Consider the following 20,863-nt stretch of genomic DNA (forward strand, 5'->3'; position numbering starts at 1 on the left):
CATTAACATCAGCATTAGTATTATCATCAGCATTAGCATTAACTAGCTTTAGAATTTGCTAGCATTAGCTAGCATTAGAATTAGCTAGCATTAGCATTACCACCAGCATATGCTATCTAATGCTGAAGCTAGGCGAATGCTAATGCTTTGTTGGTGATAATGCTAGACTAATGTTAATGCTAGCTAATGTTAGTTAGTGCTAATGCTAATGATAGCTACTGTCAATGTTAATGCTAGATTAATGTTAATGCTAGCTAATGTTAGTTAGTGCTAATGCTAGCTAATGTCAATGTTAATGCTAGCTAATGTTAGTTAGTGCTAATGCTAGCTATGTCGAATTTAATGCTAGCTAGTGCCAAATAGTTAGCATTAACCTTACCATTGAAAAAGCTTACATTTCCAATAGAAATTAATGGGAAAGAAATAATTTAATGTCAAAAAGTTTAAAAGTTACAAATTATAAAAGTACAAGCATAAATCTCAGGAACTTTTATAGTTTTTTGATAGCTTATTTGTCAAAATTGGACAAACGGTGTAGGAGGAGCTAGCAACGACGGAAGAAAAAACGGATAACAATACTAACAAAACAAAATACGATCTGGCAAAATTTGGAGAACTTCTTTTTATACCATTATATTGTGAACCACCCTAATCAGCAACGGTATAGTAAATGATGCAGAAGGTAAGTGAAGATGAACTTCTGCTGTGACTCTTACCGATTATCTCAGCTGACTATATGATGCTTGTAAATGTACATTTACTCTTACTGATTGTTTCTGTGCTACTTTAATCTACACACAGGATGTCTTTTTTTGTGGAGGAGATAATAATTCTCACACAGCTCATAAACTTGGTCCATTATCTAATTTCTCGTCGACTATACCAGCCATTCATCCACCGTTATGTGGTCATACATTCACAGCACAGGGTTGTTCACTCCAGGATGAGATGTTCAGTGTGAGGGAACCTGATGCTGCTGCAGTTTCTCCTCAGCTCAATGATAGCTGACAGCTGTATCTAATTGGTTAGATGGACCTGGTTTGTTTGTGAGCCTCTAAAGAGGTTTGCCACTGAACTTGGAGACAAAGAGACAAACTGTGATGCCTGCGCTGATAGTGCTCCATCCAAAATGGGAGCCCCCCCCCCAATAAATCAGCCAAGGGAGGCACGGAAGATGGAAAGAGCCATTTGCCCTTTTCACTTGCAGCCGTGAATGACTGATTCAATGCACTAAACAGCACTCAGCTTGTGAGGGGGGGGGTGACGCATTCCCTCCTACGGTCTACTTTTTCACTGCCTCGACAAAAGCGGCAAAGGAGGAGGGTGACAGCAGGCTTGTTCTCGCAACCGTTCAAAAGAAGCTCTAAAGCTGCACTGAGTGGCTCGGTTTCAAAAGGCCTCGCTGCAATCTCCATGAGCAGACCTGGAGGACCAACACTCCCCCTTTACGGAATTAATGGTAGAAGACAAAAAAGACCAATTACATGGTTCTGGGAATGTGACAAATAGGAAGAATTAACAGGAATGATAACAACAGAGAAGCATTCATTACCTCTCCGTACTGGTTGAACATGCGTATCATTTGGTCGGTGATCTTAAAAATGTTCCTCCAGTCAAAGTTTGGCATCCCTGCAGTTCTTTCCTCTTCAGGGCCGTTGTGCAAAAGGTTCAGGATGTCCTTAGTTGTGAAATCTGTTTCTGCTAAACTAGTGTCCATGAAATGCATCACTGTTGGGTTCCTCAGGGTATCCTGCATAAAAAACAAACAGCAGATGGTTAAAGTAGAAGGTTAACCCTCCTATAATCCTTGGGGTCAATTTGACCCCATTCAATTTTCATCATTAGAAAAAAATTTGCTTGCTTCATATTTCATGACTTTTCCTAATCAGATGGGTACAACTGATTAAGCATAAAATTATCATGATGATATTTTTTTCAATGTGCTGAACATATATTGCACATAATGGTGTTCCTCTGGGGTCAATTTGAGCCCAAGCTGTTTTAGCTGTTGTAAAAATTGTGAAATTGGAGAACATTTTGATGAAAAGTATTCAAGATAAATTAACTCTAATTTAAAAGTTTGGCCTGATGGTAGTGCTAGAGAACAGGTCGATGTTTCATTATCAACGGGTTATTTATGTATTTGCCTGACACAAAAACTTGGTCAACAATTTTCTTAAAATCATTTTTTTCTGGAGGCAAATTATCCCTGGGGTCAGATTAACCCCAAGTACTTAACTAAACAAACCCTTTGTAGTCTATACATTGTCATATTCATCACACAGAAAGTTTCACAAATAAAGAGGAAATTGGGGATTAAGGTAAATGCTTTCCTAAACTGAAAGCTGTCATTCAATAACGTAGAGAATCGTACCCTGATCATGTTCATCTGGACGCTGTCGTTAAAGAAAGTCCAGAGCTGAGGCCCAATCTCCTCCCAAGCTTTGGCCATTATCTGAAGCCTTTCCAGTTCCTCAAAGGTTGTGTTGGCCTGGACACACACACGTGCACATCAACTACATCGCCCAACTTTCATTTTTTCTCTGACTCCAGAGATGTTAGGGGTTTAATCCCCCCCACACTCTGGTTTAAAGAAAGTGAGTAAAGCAGGTAAAGGATAGGGTAGAAGGAATGTTCCGGCTAGAGGTGGTCTCGCTTACACTTCTGAGTATCTTGTGGACTGCAGGTGAGTCGGGGGTGTACAGGATTTTTCCCATCAGCAGAGGCTTGACAGAATTCCACACTATTTTTGTGGCAGGGTTGGACTCCAGGGTTTGCATTAGAGCATTACAGAAGGGAGCTGAGCATGCAGAGAAAAAGACAAGCATCAGTTATTCTTCTGCGTAACATGAAGACAAAGAAAGAAAAACTTTTCACTCAAAAAAAAAAAATTTGGGGGGGGGGTTTTCAATGTACGCAATGAATTTCTGGTGATCTCACAAAATAATTTGACAGTGCAGAAAATGTCTTATAATCAATAATCCTCATTATTTTATAAGATTGTAAGACAAATTGCTATAACATTTTCCTAGGGTTCTTAACTGGTCTCACCCTGGGACCCTCATTTTTCTACGGTTATTACGGTTATTAAATCGCGACCCACTTCATTACTTAGTTTGTCAAAATAAGCTGTTGAAAACACACACATATATATATATAATCATTTTTAAAACATGAATCTATATATTTTCCTGTGCAACATACATTTCACAGCATGCTTGTCAACAAAAGAGTTTCTTTCAAAATAAAAGACAAGTCCGACATGAGAGACATTGTATTTATTTTTGACCAGCTGTCCGCGACCCACCCAGTACAGGTCCGTGACCCATTTTTGGATCCCAACCCACCAGTTGAGAACCACCGCAATATACTAATGCAAATCCAGACTTTTTAGTTTTGTTAATCAGGAGATGGTTGTAAAAAAAAAAAAAAAAAAAAAAGCTGATAGACTCTATGTAGTATGAAGTTTCCAGATGTTTTACTCACTGGTGCTGTCATCGTAGTCATAGTTGGGACTTTTGGAGCTGTTCACACCCAGGAACACCTTATAGTTGTTGTCTTCGTACCAGTTAAAGGACAGGACTCTGGAGCCGCCTCCTTCAGGGTACCCACAGAAGAGACTGGACACACTGGACATCAGGTGAGTGAAGGATGGAGGACCCCCAGGTTTGAAGAGCGACTGGATCACCTTCAGGAGCTCCTGAGAGCTCTCCTGCTCCATCAGCTTCACATGTGACAGGGACACAGTTCAAGCTGAGCTGCATTGATGTGTATTTAAAATGTAGACACAACAGCTGATTTAAAATCTAGTGACATGATTAGTTTCTCCCTATGTTTTGTGGGCTAGTGTCACACACATGCTGGTGAAGACAGAATTATTCTGTCTGATAAGAAATACATTTTGAAGAATTTATTGAGTGTAGTGCCTGTTTGAAATAGACAAGATGTGAAAAGGAAGATAGATGAATAAAAAAATGTTAAAAATGACCATTGTCACCTAATTCCACACAGGGCAGTAATTTAGTTAGTTAAGTTACTCTTTACACATAAAGAGTACTAATATATCCCACACAAATAGAAGTACTGTTATTTGATTGAAATTGTACTCAAGTACAAGTACAAGTAAGTCATAGATAAAATACTCAAGTACAAGTACAAAGTAGCTCAATTAAATAGTACTCAAAGTAAAAGTTACTAGTTACTTTCACCCCCCACATTTATTGTTGGTAATAAATCTTGCCACGATTCCCTTTCATACAGTAAACATCTCATGTATAAACTTACAAAGGAAGAGATGAGATCTTACACAATTGGAACTTTATTTATTTTCCACAAAGGCATCTGTATAATATAAAATGTTTGTCCAAAATGTGCAATTGTTTTTTTAAAAAAATAAAGTAACACAAATTAATTCAATTCAAAATAAATAAAAAAAAAATGCTCAGGCTTTAGTATGGATACATTTATGAACTATGAAATAACTAGAATTCAATGGCGTTTTGGCGCCGCGCATTATGTTTAATCCGATTGGTCGACTATGATGTGATGGCTTTGATTGTTGTGTGGTCATTTCATTGTTTGTAGTTTCACAATGTCCAATGATCATTTTAAAACAAAAAAAATAATAATGTAGTCAGTAACATTTGGGTGTCGAAACGTACTTAAGTACAAGTAAAATTACTGATTTAGAAATTTACCCAAAAAAGTACAAGTACCCAATAAAAGCAACTCAATTACAGTAATTACAATTACAGTGAGTACTTGTAATCAGTTACGTTCACCTCTGATTATACCAATCTATTCATACCGTGTCACAGATTTTTTTTTAGCATTAACAACAGAAATAAACTATATCAACTATTCTTATATAAAGATAAGAAATACATGCAGGTTAGGAGACATTTTTCTCCTTTTAAAAGTCAGGGTGGGACTTAATGTCCAAATTCCTTTCTGCTCCCCTCTATATCATTTGGGTTTAAAGGAAATATGACGCTATCTGGCACTGATTTTATTTTTAGGGCTGAGTAATAGGCTCTTATAGTGTGTGGACTTTAAAGCTTTGGTCCAAGATGATCCCGTACAGATGTTGGACAGAGGTGGAGTGAAGCTGTTTGAGTTCAGGGTTGATAGCAGGGATAAAACTGACACATTAGACTTCTGATTCACCCCCCACTACAAGCAAATGTTTACACATTGAGAGCGAACATGCAGCTGCCCTTAACCCTCCACTTCAGACGCCTTCTAGCTTGTTCTTTTGAGGAGGGGTTGGAGTGGGAGAGGTTTTTGGCTCGCCTCTTTGTCCCCACAGCGATGCAGAGGTCCCACCTACAGGATGTCACCTCACAGGAATGTTCCCCTCTCTCTCACCCGTTCTCCTTTTACCACAGCGAACGTGATGATGTGATGCAATTCCCATGAGATTTACAGTGAACGTGCTAAAAGCCACATCTCAATCACTTCCATCCCTTTTTCATTTGCGTAGCACACGGTGGAGATTTCATGTATAAAGCCTAGCAATAGATCAATAATTAGTTTTTAATGTGTGCAATAATATGATATTGTTTCCTAAGTACTCAAGATTTTACTTAATACCTTGGCTATTCTGTTTTTTTTTTTTTGTTTTTTTTTGGGTTTTACCATAAACGAAGCCAAACAGAAATAGTTCCTAATGAATAATATTTATTCTATCACTCACACTGTAGATCCAAATCAACCCACCAGAGCGTGCAACTCATTTTGCACAAATGGAGAAAAACAACAAGGAATCAAAAATCCTACAGTAAAACACTGGGGCCGATGCATAGCATGGGATGCATAGGTGAAATCTAAGGGTGGCGTCAATCTGTAGGGCTCCAAACATGGAGTGTGGAATGTGTGAAATTTCTGTAGCCAGAATTTGATTTGCACTGTCAGCGCTTTTTCCACTCAGTCAAATCAATCAATCAATCTTTATTTGTATAGCGCCAAATCATAACCAATGGTATCTCAAGACACTTTACAGTAGAGCAGTCTTAAGGACGGACTCTTCATTTTATGGATACACACATATGCATATATACGTATATACACATACATATGTATCCCACACCCAACATGAATTCATCATGGCGGCAAGGAAAACCTTCTGTTAAGCAGCAGGAACCTTGTGTGCATCCCATTCCTATGATGAACAGCCATCTACGTTATGCTGTGTTGGGTGTGTGCAAATGTCAGATATATTTTTCTGAGGGTGCCTTCTAGAGGTCAAAGTACTTGGGTTATTGTAACTGGGTTGCTTTTAAGGGTACTTGGACCCTGAGTATATTTCTAAATCAGTAAATTTACTTCCACTTAAGAATGTTTTTAAAAGAAGTAATTTGTTACATTTCTACACCCAACTGTTAAATTATTATTATTTTTGTTTCAAAATGATCAACAGACATTGTGAAACCAATCAGATTAAACGTGATGCACAACACCACCTTTTTACAGTGGGTACAGAAAGTACTCAGACCCCTTTAAATTTTTCACTCTTTGTTTAATTACAGCCATTTGCTAAAATCAAAAAAGTTCTTTTTATTTCTCATTAATGTACACTCAGCACCCAATCTTGACAGAAACAAACAGAAATATAGAATTTTTTACAAATTTATTAAAAAAGAAAAACTGAAATATCACATGGTCATAAGTATTCAGACCCTTTGCTGTGACACTCATATTCAACTCACATGCTGTCTATTTCTTCTCATCCTCCTTAAGATGGTCCTGCTCCTTCATTGGAGTCTAGTTGTGTTTAATTAAACTGATTGGACCTGATTAGGAAAGACACACACCTGTCTATATAAGACCTTACAACTCACAGTGCATGTCAGAGCAAATGAGAATCATGAGGTCGAAGGAACTGCCCAAGGAGCTCAGAGACAGAATCGTGGCAAGGCACAGATCTGGCCAAGGTTACGAAGTAATTTCTGCAGCACTCAAGGTTCCTAAGAGCACAGTGGCCTCCATAATCCTTAAATTGAAGAAGTTTGGGACAACCAGAACTCTTCCTAGACCTTGCCGTCCAGCCAAACTGAGCAAACGTGGGAGAAGAGCCTTGGTGAGAGAGGTAAAGAAGAACCCAAAGATCACTGTGGCTGAGCTCCAGAGATGCAGTATGGAGATGGGAGAAAGTTCCACAAAGTCAACAATCACTGCAGCCCTCCACCAGTCAGGGCTTTATGGCAGAGTGGCCAGACGGAAGCCTCTCCTCAGTGCAAGACATATGAAAGCCTGCATAGAGTTTGCCAAAAAACACATGAAAAACTCTCAGACTATGAGAAATAAGATTCTCTGGTCTGATGAGACCAAGATTGAACTTTTTGGCGTTAATTCTAAGCGGTATGTGTGGAGAAAACCAAGCACTGCTCATCACCTGCCCAATACAATCCCAACAGTGAAACATGGTGGTGGCGGCATCATGCTATGGGGGTGTTTTTCAGCTGCAGGGACAGGACGACTGATTGCAATTGAAGAAAAGATGAATGCAGCCAAGTACAGTGATATCCTGGAAGAAAACCTCTTCCAGAGTACTCAGGACCTCAGACTGGGCCGAAGGTTCACCTTCCAACAAGACAATGACCCTAGGCACACAGTAAAATAACAAAGGACTGGCTTCGGAACAACTCTCTGACCATTCTTGACTGGCCCAGCCAGAGCCCTGACCTAAAGCATTGGAGCATCTCTGGACAGACCTGAAAATGGCTGTCTACCAACGTTCACCATCCAACCTGACAGAAGTGGAGAGGATCTGCAAGGAGGAATGGCAGAGGATCCCCAAATCCAGGTGTGGAAAACTTGTTGCATCATTCCCAAGAAGACTCATGGCTGTACGAGCTCAAAAGGTGCTTCTACTCAATACTGAGCGAAGGGTCTGAATACTTATGACCATGTGATATTTCAGTTTTTCTTTTTTAATAAATTTGCCAAAATTTCTACATTTTTGTTTTTTTCTGTCAAGATGGGGTGCTGAGTGTACATTAATGAGAAATTAAATGAACTTTTTTGATTTTAGATAATGGCTGCAATGAAACAAAGAGTGAAAACTTTAAAGGGGTCTGAATACTTTCCGTACGCACTGTAAGTTTATACATGAAATGTTTACTGTATGGAAGGGAACTGTGGCAGGATTTATTACTAAAAATAAACATGAAAGTAACTAGTAACTTTTACTTTGAGTACTATTTAATTGAGCTACTTTTTATTTGTACTTAGTATCTTATGTATGATTTACTTGTACTTGTACTTTATGGTATTTACATACTACATTTGTTGTTCTGTTTGTCTTTTTTGCTTGCTTTTGGTTCTACTATAACTTGGAAAATTTAGGAAGTGCTGCATTGTTCGAGTTTTCATGTTTAGACTGATTCTGTTCTGCTTCCTAATAAAAAATAATAGAAACGACTCTCAATGAAATACTGTACGTATTTGTTGCCCAAGGCCATTGGATGACGATATAAAGTGAGGTGTGAATGTATTTGTTGCCCATATTTGTGTAGTATTTTATCATGTCTCTCTGAGTCATAATACGACCTATGCAGAGAAGTCATCATTCTTTCATCATTCCAGATGAATTGGACGGCTTGTTTTCTGTTATAATTCTGGATAATGTGCACATGACACACCTGATAATGTGATTAGAGCAGATTGTGATGACGGACAAGCATAATTAACTATAAATCAGACCTTATTCTATCAAAGAGTTCCCTATAGTTTTGATTTTTAATATATATGTCATGTTTGTTTTTGAGCTTTTTTTCTCTGTTTCAGAAGGGCTGATGAGGTTGGCCATTAAATATTGTTATTTCACAAAATATCCAAATATCTCAAACTGGTTTTCTTATCATGTGTTTATTTAACTCCATAGAACTCCAGTCTCTAAAATGCCAAAGTGGAGCTTCTTCAGGATTTGGAGGAATAGGACCTAATATACAGTAGATGTATCTTATTACTGCTATTACTGCCTATTACATCTATGGCTAGTCTTGTCTTTATCTGTGAATTTATTACCACTGTTGGTATTTTTGCATTGCATTCATGTATATTTCTAGAAGTCCCAGCAGACTAGGAAGCAATATTATAAAATTGTATAGTTAAGAAATGGGAGTGAGATTCACTAAGTCTTCTTCCCACTCGAGCAAACATATTATTGCAATTATGAGTGTACATGGATCGTATATAATATTTTGAACATCTTTGGTTGTTTTCTCTGTTGGGGTTTTTCTTGTTAACAAAGAGTTTTTTGTTCCTTTTCTTTTTTATAGTTTCCACTTCAATTCATAGATATTATATTATGACGGTTTACCATAAACTGATCAAAGGGTGAGACTATCTGAGTTTGCAGCCACCGATTGTGACGTGCACAGTCCACATCTGGGTTGTTAACATCTGACCGCTACATTGTTGAGCTCATCACTCAGGCCTACGTGGGCGTGAGTCTCAAACAAGCTGCAGAGGAAAAAGGCCAGTTTCCTCCAAGAACTAAAAATACTGGTGCCTCTGATGGTGCACGGCTGAGAAAAGTTGGGAAACGGCATTGATCGGCTCAAACGGTGCACTTACAAGGCTGACCTTTCCTGACACTGCCTTCAAAATCCGACTCCAGTAGTTCAAGTCGATTCCTTGGGAGGTGCTGTCCAACACCTTTGGCATCTGTGACAACAAAGTTATGAAAAACAATCAGTAGAGGTCTGTAGATCAGCTGCTCGGGTCACCCCTTCATAACAAGCTCAAACCCAAATCATGGAAGATGTTGAAATCTTTCCATTTTTAATAATACAACATTGAAGTTTAAATTGTTAATGATTTTTTTTTTTTTAAAGGTAGATTATTGTAGTGATACAACCAAAATGTATAACGGTTTATTTTAAAACAATATGTAGGAATCAGATTTTACCCAGAATCTGAAAAAAATTAGAAGTGAAGAAATGTTATGTACTTAAGAATTACCTCTTTTTATTATTTCATATTATATCCGCCCTTTTTTTTTTTGAAGGGTGTGAGTTAAGTATGCAGCCTCGTGATTAAATCCCCTTCAAAATAAAAGCACTTTTTGTTGTTGCCAAGAACAAATGCCCAAGATCCAAAAAAATTAGAGTAAAGTTGCACATCATACAGTATGTTATTCTGTGTCAGAGATGCAGTGATCAATAATGTAGCTTTAAAGCACTGGACATATACTGTTGGAGTGTGACAATATCTTGATACGGTGATATATTGCAATATTTTTTCGCACAATCGATTATCGATATGCTCGCGCTATCAATTTTTTTTTTTAATTCTTACATTTTTTTTTTTACATTTTTTAAAAAAAAAATTCTTTTTTTTGGTTTTAAGATTTATTTTATTATTTTCAAAACTGTTTCTGCTTTTTCACTAAAATGTGCAGGTAGGTCTTCAAAGAAATGTTGTCATTGTTTGTTGAAGGAACCAATATATTGTTTACTGAAATATTGCACTATAATGGTGTCACTGGTAAGAAAAACACTATTTTTTGTTTACATAAAGCACTATTGGAGATACTTATTAATTTACATTGGTATGTTGACACTTATTTACAGAAATGTTGCACTAAAATAGTGTCACTGTTCATAGAACACTTTTTCAATTTATTGTCTTTCTGTTTTATATAAAATAAAAATTGTATTTTTTCACTTAATCTTTTTTTTTCTTATGTCATAGATTATCGCAGATTGATTTCTGACCAATATATCGATATATCGCATTATCGTCATATCATGAGATCATCGTTATCGTGAGCTTTGTATCGCGTATCGTATCGTGAGGTACCCAGAGGTCCCCACCCCTAATATACTGTGTTGACTAACAGTTGTGTTATTTTGACTGGGAATCTGTTTTGATGTGGTTGATAAGCAACCATAACCCATCACCCCGAAGCTCCTGGTGGAACATTATCTTCTTGGGAAACCATTAGCAGTAGGTGTCAGAAAATGGCTGGACAAGGCAAAGTGCTGAGGCTGAGGAAATCCAGGGCGCCAAGACAAACAAACACATGAGATATCCTTCCTCTCGCATTCCTGGTGCCTGCATTTCAATGAGTGAAACACGGACGAAGGGAAGTAGCGTGGCGTAAAGAGGGAAAGCCGGGGAAAAGGAAGGGAGTGTGCAGAGAGGACGATGGGAGAAAACAGTCAGGAGTCTAAAAGAAGAGGGTGGGGGAAGTGCTCACTACTGTAATTGCATTCCTATATTTTAATTTAAAGCCAGTAGAGATGATAATTACGGTAAGATTTTTTGAACTGTAACTGCATTTCATCCAAAAGTTGTTTTCATCCACTACTGATTCCAGTGTGTCCCCAAAAAACACTTCCAAAGTGACATTTTGTGGTGTTTTCATGGATTGAAAGTTGCTTTCCACGGAATATGCCCGAAATATGGCCGAAAGCCGCGTAACGTCATATCAGGGGGGAACACCATAAACAAATACAACTAAAAAGGTGCCAAGCAAACCACTGTCTTGTCTGGCAACAGAATAATGGTATGAATTATGTTAAAACAATTTACTAAATTCCAAAATCACTTTCTTCTGCTGATGATGATTGATCCTAGTTCAACTCTTGACATTTCAGTCAAAGTATTTCAATTTGCCATATTCATTTGTAAAATGTAAGAGCGACTGACCTCTATGTGATGAAACCCGGTTAATTATGATCAAATTTGAGAATAGTGGTTTGTAATGCTTTAGTGGCTTCTTACATCACAAACCACCACTGTTGGCCCCGCCCCTCCTATAAAAACTAGCACCTGTTTTCTCTGCAATCTGTGGCGAGTAGATTGGATTGAGAGAATTATGAACAGAGAGGTGTAGCGAGTATTTAGTAGCTAGTTAGCATAGCATAGATTGTTATTTGGAGATTATATAGTAAAGACTGGGTGTGTCTTAACTGCTCATGGAGCCCCGTCCATAATCAAGGCCTTTTTATTTCCAGCTTGTGGTTTTAAAGATATTTTGCGCTGTCTTTGTGTTCTTCTGCAGGATTCCAAATCTCACGATGCAATGTGTAAAACCTTTCTAATGTTCAGGTCACATGACCATTTGTTCGCCCATTTTTTCAGAAGAAACACCTTTAATTTATTGATCTATGAGGTCTACCATGTCTTTATTGATGGTAAAAAAAAAAAAATAGAAAGAAAACTCTAATAATCGTCCCCAGCAGCTTTAAAAGTAGACTTAACAAGATGGCATTAAAAAAAAAACATTAAAGGGGCAACAAACTCTGTCATCATTAACCTGAATCTCTACCCTACTGTTTAATTCTTCATCATTGCATAATCGCAAACCTTCATTATTCTGTGTTTTGGTGTTTCTAGAAAAAAAGAACATTCAACAGATAAATTGTATCCCTACTTCCTGGTGTAGAATAAGTTTAAGACACTCTCTAGAGCAGTGTTTCTCAAATGGGGGTACGTGTACCCCTAGGGGTACGCAATGCACTACAGGGGGTAGAGAGAGAGAGAAAGAGAGGGAGAGAGAGAGGAAAAAATAACAGATGAAATGTCAGTCTTGGTCCCACCCTAGGTGTGAGTTGACCGGATAAAAAACTTGAGAAATAAATCTATTCAAGAGCCACTAAATCAGTGTTTTTCAACCTTGGGGTCGGGACCCCATATACTGTAGGGTTGCCTGGAATTTAAATGAGGTCGCCTGACTTTCTTTTTAAATTGAAAGATATTTTTTTAATTTTTTCAATTCCTTTCTGTATTTCTATACTTTCACATTTGTGAAATAGAAATCTTCTTCAACTAAAAAAATCTACTTCACCAAAAAAGAAATAAATATACATATATATATATATATATATATATATATATATGCATTCTTACAAGAATACGTGATCAACACATCGACGAGATGGAATTTATCAACTGGTCAATGAACACAATTGACTCAATCTTCACGAACAGAAGATCACAACAACACGAGGAACGCAAACAACGGCTGGGAATGAAATCTGCAGGGAAGAAAGACGACACGAACAACGATGGAGAGGAGGAGGAATAAAAAAAAAGACAACACTGACTACAGATGAGAATGAATCCTACATAAAAAAGAACAAACAAAAAAAAAAAAATTATAATTGTGCTCAGAAGAACCAAAGACTGTTTGACCAGAGAGACAAGCTTTGATGTAAATGTTCTGTGTTTTAAACAGGGGACGGGACCTAGATAAGCAAACTGCTTCTCTCGTCTCCTTTTTCGACATGTACAAAACAAAAAAAAGAAATAACAAAACTTCTGTGAATGCAACCATGTCGGAAATAAACTGAATATATATATATATATATATATATATATATATATATATATATATAACCCTAACTCTAATCCATATATCAGTTCAAACATGATCAAAAACTAATTCTAAAAAAAAAATGCCAAAATTAGGGTCACGGGCACTAAATACTGTTTCTTTCCATTTATTTACAAAAAGCAACTCTTTAAAATGTGTGTTATCACTCATTCATTCCATCATTATAGTTGTTTTTAAATATTTTTCTAAACAAAATGTTGTAGTTGGACAAAGGGGAAACTTGGATTCAGAAATAAGAGAAAATGCTAGAGAACCGCTGCTCTAGATTATTCCGGAAGGAATAGCCAATAGTATTGATTAACAACACAGAGTCTGCAGATTCGTGCACTTTTAGTCTAGCTAACAAAGATCAAAGTGGTTGTCTGCTTGTCATCACCAGCTCCTCCTGCAAAGATAAGTAAGTAAGAACCAGGTGGAGCTGGGCTACGTCGTTGTCAGGGGATGAAAAACATGAGGAAAGGGAGTTAGTGTCTGTAACATGTGCAACGAGTGGTTGGTGGGATTAACAACTGCTCCATGTGCTTGCAGACAAAAAAGTTACAACTTCATGATTATCTACAGTAGTAGCTCCAGGAATGAGGTCTTTCTAATACTTTATTAAATGAAAGAATGCATCCTGGATGAACAAATAAAACTTCCTTTCTTTCACTTGACTTTCTTTGGCTATTTCTACTCATTTCCTTCAGGAGCTGTGACGCTTTGAAGTTATAATCTGCTGCATAACAACTCAAATCTCGCATATTTCTATATGATTTCTGCTCAGCAGTTTGAAGATAAATAGATTTAACAAACTAAACTTATGAGGTCATTTAAGAGAGAAAATTAAAGGTTAATGCAAAGTCAATTCAACGTCAAGCCTTCAAATCTGTTTTTAAATGTCTGCAACATCAACTAGTAAACATACTTTACATCTATGGTCAACACATTATAGGCTTGGCAGAAGACGGTGCAGCGTAGATACAAAAAGCAGCATCATGTCTTATAGAACAACTCGCAGCCAGGGGGGGGGGGTACAACATAAGCCCATTACAGAAGCAGGCCAAGACGGATAATGCCATGAGAACTCCCTGAGCTAGTCACATGACCATCACTGGCTGAACCTGAACATACACACACATAGTAAGGAAACCAGACAAAGAGAACAGAGCATATTTAGTAGTGTTTACACTCAGTCGCAGCTCCACTCTACCTCAGTGTTTCCTAAACTTTATTGTCCCATGTACCCCTTAGCCTTTATTTCTTATCGTAAGTACCCCTTAGCTCATGTTATACATTATTTATTTGTGTCTGCGTGCTTGTCTAACACTTTCCTGTGTCTCATCCAACATTTACCTTGATTTTAGGTCTTTTTATTCATTTATTTCTGATGTTTTGCCTGTTTTAGAGCATGAACTTGACAGCTTTTGGTGTAAAAAGTCTGTGTGGATGTAAAAAAGAAAATCTACCATGTTAAAAAATAAACTGAATGTTTTTGTGTACCTCCTGAGAGGTGCTCAAGTACCCCTAGGGGTACACCTACCCTAGTGTGGGAACCACTCTATGGCTACTCACCAAAATCCCCCCCAAAAAATTGATGCTCAATAAAAAAAAAGGTTGATATCTTGTGTTTGTTTTCTAACAAGGTTATGTTTCTGCCTTTAAATTATGTGATTTCATCAACTAAATCTATATATCTTGAAATGGAGCCACTGTGTCATTCCAAGCCCTTATTAACGCTGGTTACGGGGTGAACAGCTTCAGCAGTCACCTCTAACCTGTGGTCAGATTTTTGGCTGCAGTTGGGAACGAATCCACAACTGTGCACAAAACCAACACTTAACCTTTGATCTGCTATAAAAATCCTTGTTTTTATACTCACATGATTCCTTTAAAAGGATGAGGGGAGTTTACAGTGAACAGGTTGGCATGGCCCCCTCCTCATTTAAACATTATTAGCCTGTCCCACATGTGCAATGGGACAAAAATTCATGAATGGCATTTTCTATCCAGACCATCCCACTACATTATCAGAAGACACCATGTAGAATCAGTTGAGTCATTGGTGCTCAACATGTGGCTCTTTATGTCTTAATTTTAATTATTATATTCCCAGAAAACCTTAAAAAGGGGAAACTTTTTAACCCCTTTTTACCTATTTCCGTTGGCCATTTGGCATGTTCCTTTGTCCCATTTTTGCCCCTTTTCAAAATGTTTTGACACTTTTTTTCAGATTTTAGCTTCCTTTTTGCCAATAAATATCCCCTTTTTCCTGTTTTTTGTCCATTTTTGAAAGTTCATTTTGACAATTTTATCCAGATGTTGTCCTTTCTTAAAAATTTTTGGCTACTTTTCATCCAAATAAGATAACTTTTGCCCAATAAATACCACTTGTTTCCTTTGTTACCTACATTTTGCCCCTTTTTGTTCCCAATTTTTGCCCCTTTTCACCATTGTTTGCCACATTTTGCCCATTTCAAGCTACCCTTTGCCATTACATACCACCTGGTTCCTCTTTATTTGCACATTTTTCGGCCACTCTTGACTACTTTTGGCACATTTCAGTCATTTAACACTCTTTTCTTGCCACGTTTTTGCCACTTTTGGACCATTTTTTGCCACCTGTTACCAATGTCTGCCTATACTCGCTCTTCAAAAAAAATGACTGGCTCACTTTGAGTCGACGGCCCACCAGGATGTTGCCAGGTATGCCAGATGGCCAGTCCACCCCTGGCCTGTCCTCTCAATCATGTCTCATGCCTGAATACTTTTGAGTTTCTGCCATGTGATTGGCAGATTAACTATTTGCTGTAAGCAGTGGAAGGTGCGTATTTCATGAAGAAGCCAGTGCATTCAATAGTGAGTTCTGCTCTTGCAAAATTGTTTGTCTTGATGCCAAAGAGTTTATCAAAAACAGAAGAAATATTTGAGTTTCCTAATCCAGTCAAAGAAATGTAGACATCAACAGATACAAATCCATTGCTCAAAGAAAAGGAGTAGTAGTAGAAAGCAGTTTTAAATGAACTACTGACCAGTTTGAAGATCTTGAAAAAATCCAGATTAGCGTAGAGTATGTCCTCTATGGTCTGTAGGTTTTCCTGGGAGAGGGCACACATGGCGTTGCGGACCCCGTGGAGCCCCATTCGACTAGGAAAGATGATGAAGCGCTCCAGCAGGGTCTGGCTGCATGCTATACCTTTCAGCTGCAGGTCTGGGATGCCAAATGCAAACTAGGAGGAAAGCAAGACATCAAAAGTGCAGCAAGCATTAATTTAGCGGTATGTTTCAAAAAAGACAGCAGAAAAACGTTTGTTAGTCATTAGGAGGCATAGTAGATACCTGCTCAAGTCTTATTTGTGCGTTGACGAGTTGGTAGACGATGGAACTGGAAAGGCCGACATCTCTTAAAAGGAAAGCAGTGAGGACTTCATCATCTTTGAGAATATTCTCGATCTTCAGCCCACGGCCTGGACAGAAGATGATAAACATTCACAGTGAAGATAGAGTGAGGTAGCATTTTGGTTTGTATGATGAGGCAGTGAACATTTGCACACAAATCCCTGTTATTGAGAAAAGCAAAGTATTTTTCCTGGTACAACTTTTAATTCATGTCTTCAGCCTTGACCTTACACATCAGTGTGTGATGGACTGCATTAATTTCAGGACTTTGGTATAAAAGGTCAAATAGACTATCACCAAAGCTGGGTTTATAGACAACCGTCTGGGCATTATCTAATCAATAATGTGTCAAATAAGAAAAGACAAAACTCTACATGTCACTTTATAACGAATCTCACTGTCAAAGATATGTTGCTCTTAGTTTTTGGTTTTCATTTTAGATACTGAGAGAGAAAAAAAAATCCATATGAAACCTGTGTTGTGTTTCCTTTACCTGAGACCACAGACGGGTTGTTGCGTAACGTCTCCATAAAGTTTGAAAAGGACGAGATGTCATTCCAAAGCCTGCCTATTTGTTGAACTTCGGTATCGTTGAACAGAAGCTCCTGGACATCCACATAGAACCGAGCTAGTCTGGAATGAAACACATAAAACCAACAAGTGAACCAGGTTTCAGCAAAGTTAACTCTCAAGAAGAAAAGGCCTCTTTAAGCAAAGACTAAAACAAGTCACTTGTTTATTTGTTCAACTTCTGGTGCCTATCTTCTGCTCTCAATGGGTGCTAGGTGGGGCGTACACCCTCGACGGGCACCAGTCCAATGCATGGCTAACACAAATATAGAGACTGAAGTTAGCTAACATACATGGAGCTTGAATCCAACTCAGATAAATACTAACGCTAAATAAAGCCCGAGCCCAATATGGGATATACAGTAATGAGGATGATGGGAGGGGTGGATCACAGTCCGTTACAGAGTGTGAAAATGCCAGAACAGATGCCAGACTAACCCAAGAGGGAGCAGTGACCGCCGAAGAATGGACTGTGCACCACCTGGAACCTGTGCAGGACAGGTACTCACATCCCCTGGTAACCCTAACCCCTAGCCCTAACACAGGTACTCACCTCCCCTGGAAACCCTAACCCCTAGCCCAAATACAGGTACTCACCTCCCCTGGTAACCCTAACCCCTAGCCCTAACACAGGTACTCACCTCCCCTGGTATCCCTAACCCCTAGCCCTAACACAGGTACTCACCTCCCCTCGTAACCCTAACCCCTAGCCCTAACACAGGTACTCACCTCCCCTGGTAACCCAAACCCCTAGCCCTAACACAGGTACTCACCTCCCCTGGTATTCCTAACCCCTAACCCTAACACAGGTACTCACCTCCCCTGGTAACCCTAACCCCTAGCCCTAACACAGGTACTCACCTCCCCTGGTAACCCTAACCCCCAGCCCTAACCCCAGCTATAAACTAAAGATGCCTTCTGCTAATCCAACATACCGCTAGTCAGGCTGGATGGATGGACAGATCATAACATAACGGAATCAACCAACAATTACTTACACTGAGTTGTTATAGTTGGAAACGACACCCGGAGACTCTCCCCGTGTCTGGTACCTGAAGCAGGGGTTGTTGGCGTTACAGAAGATTCCCTGAATCCAGGGGAGAATTCCTGCTGATGGCATGGCCTTGTTGGGGAAATGACCTGAAGCAACAGATATTACAGTAGAGACCATGTGAGGGTCACAAAAGCCAACGAGATACCATTCATAATTGTGAAATGAAAGGTAAAACCCATATGTGTTGAAGACCAGACAGAAGATTCTCCTTACACTCATGTTGCTTGTAAAGTGGATTGGCTTTTCTCAGCCACACAAGACCAATAAACAGCAATGCAGGCCAGATGATCTCCACAAGAAAGCGGATCTAGACAGAAAAAAAAAAGTTACATTTGTCACACAGTTGGATATCAGACCTGCAGAAATACACATCCATGTCCCCTCTGAACAGCCCTGTTTCAAATATTGGACTCCACTAAGTCTGAAGTGGATCGAAAACCTTTATGAAACAGAGTAATTACTTTCTGCCTCTTGCGGAGAGTCCAGTTTTTCCAGAGGAGCAAGCGGATTTGAGCACCTGTGTTCATTGCTCTTTAGCAAAACCCCTTGAGGGGGTCATCCGCATGTGATCCACCTGAAAACAAACAAAAATATATGTTGGAGGTTTTATCCTTTCTCAATGCGCTTGGATGACATGAATTATACACACTTCCAAAAAGTATTAACTTTTCTTGGCAGATGTATTAAATATACTAAGTGCAACAACTGCAATCAAGTAGTAGAAATAACTGTGGCTCACCTTTCTTTGTTTGAAATGATATTTCACAGTAACTCAGTTAGATTTAATTCCATTTTTGGTGAAAGTGCTAGAAAATCTTCATTTATTTAGTGGTTATTTAAAGTTGTGACCAACCTGTGTGCTTCAGGTCTTACGCCTGTTTAATAGCCAATGTCTAGACCTAGGTGTTGAACATTCTCCTAATAGATTTGAACGACCATCTCCAGAACCAGGAAACTGTCATCACTACAGTAGGTTTGACTTGCAGCATGTTTTTGCTTTTTGTATGACATACAGTATAATTTATGCATTTGTTTTCTTCTTTGTCCACTGGATATTTCCTAAGAATTCTTTAGGGTTTATCAAGATGTCAGAATAGATGCCAGACTGTAATTCTTGATATTATTTTAAGCAATGTCAGATGAAGTACTGCTCTTGCCTCTTTCTTCATTGGTTCTACGGCTTTGCTATATTTTTGCTATAGATGTCGTTTTGGGTTGTTCTGTAACTTTCTGAATGAATTTAGGATTCCTTTTCATTGGTAGGTCTCCATCGAAAGTTCCTGTTATTCATTACAACCCAGGCATAATGTGTTGCTCTTAGTACATTTTGAAGCCTTTTTCCTGCTGCCGATCTACATTTCTTTGGTTTTGTCTGTCGATGTATAATAATGGTCTTTATTTAATTACATCATCGGCATAGTCTTGAGTCCTACATTATTAAAACATTTTGTATACTCAATAACTGTAATACTTATTCAGGCCCTAATCAATGACTTGATTAGCAACATGGATGGATGTGCTTTGGAGATTTCAACTACTTTTGGACACGTTAATTCTACATATGTCAGCATCTCTTGAACGCAATAAGAATCCACTGTGCTGTGCAGATTTGTAGCCAAAATACGTGAAGAGAAATGCCAGTGACAAATATGTGTGCAGATGGAGTATCAGATAAAGTAATTTGTTCTGTGACATGTCCGGTGGATTATTACGAACTGGTGTAGGGACACAAAACAATGGCTAGAGCAGGGGTCTGCAACCTGCGGCTCTGGAGCCTCATGTGGCTCTTTAACTCTTTTGCAATGGCTCCCTATAGCTTTAAGAAAAAAAAAAAAAAATTTAATTATGAATTGGTATTTCTTACAGAGGGTATTGATGATTAATGCCATTAACTTAAAATAAAAATCTGATAAAACAGTTGTTTAACCTAAAAATAAATGACATCCACCACAGACCATCAACTTTCATTGCCCCTGTGGCTAACCTAGGTTCTAAATTCCTTTTAAGATAACTAAACTAACAAAAAGACTATTCTGAAAGAAAATAGAGATTGTATTTGTGTGGGGAAAGATTTATTTCATTGCCAACATGCCAGCTTATTATGTACAGTATGCTTGATATGCTGCAAGAAATTAGCAATTAGCATGTGTTGAACGACATGATCAAGTTATTTTTTGTAGCTCTTCAAATCCATTAACTCTAAAAATTATTCGATATTATTTTAACTGCATAGAATTTTATACACTATTGTTTTCCTTGACAAGGTATTTTTTACGGCTCCGGAAGGACAGGTTGCAGACCCCTGGGCTAGAGGAACAAGTGGAAGAGGAGGCAGTGTGACTGCTGTGGGGCGGAGACGGTACATCTTTCAATTGCTTTACTTCACCTGAAAGGAATCCTTTAAGAAAACCCATAAATAAAAAAATAAAAAATAAAAAAAAACTCCATCAATCATAAATCCAGATCATGTATGTAGAGTGTAGTGTCAGACTCTGAACATAATGAAATGTAACATA

At 38.3% G+C, this 20,863-nt stretch overlaps 1 protein-coding gene across 1 annotated transcript in view; it reads right to left on the reverse strand.

Annotated features, from left to right (window-relative positions):
- The window catches only part of LOC114478769 (retinal-specific ATP-binding cassette transporter-like), a 74,028-nt gene that overhangs the window by 52,996 nt on the left and 169 nt on the right, over positions 1–20,863 (reverse strand). The window contains exons 2-12 of the mRNA XM_028472026.1: positions 18,809–18,921; positions 18,561–18,654; positions 18,292–18,433; positions 17,217–17,356; positions 16,664–16,791; positions 16,357–16,554; positions 9,580–9,669; positions 3,487–3,724; positions 2,661–2,800; positions 2,375–2,491; positions 1,553–1,750 (exon numbers count right to left, since the gene is read on the reverse strand). Of these exons, the coding sequence (XP_028327827.1) occupies positions 1,553–1,750; positions 2,375–2,491; positions 2,661–2,800; positions 3,487–3,724; positions 9,580–9,669; positions 16,357–16,554; positions 16,664–16,791; positions 17,217–17,356; positions 18,292–18,433; positions 18,561–18,654; positions 18,809–18,874 (1,551 nt within the window). The 5' untranslated portion in view covers positions 18,875–18,921. The remainder of the gene's footprint in view (positions 1–1,552; positions 1,751–2,374; positions 2,492–2,660; positions 2,801–3,486; positions 3,725–9,579; positions 9,670–16,356; positions 16,555–16,663; positions 16,792–17,216; positions 17,357–18,291; positions 18,434–18,560; positions 18,655–18,808; positions 18,922–20,863) is intronic.

This window comes from Gouania willdenowi, chromosome 17 (genome assembly GCF_900634775.1).
Source record: "Gouania willdenowi chromosome 17, fGouWil2.1, whole genome shotgun sequence".
NCBI classification, from domain to species: Eukaryota; Metazoa; Chordata; class Actinopteri; order Blenniiformes; family Gobiesocidae; genus Gouania; species Gouania willdenowi.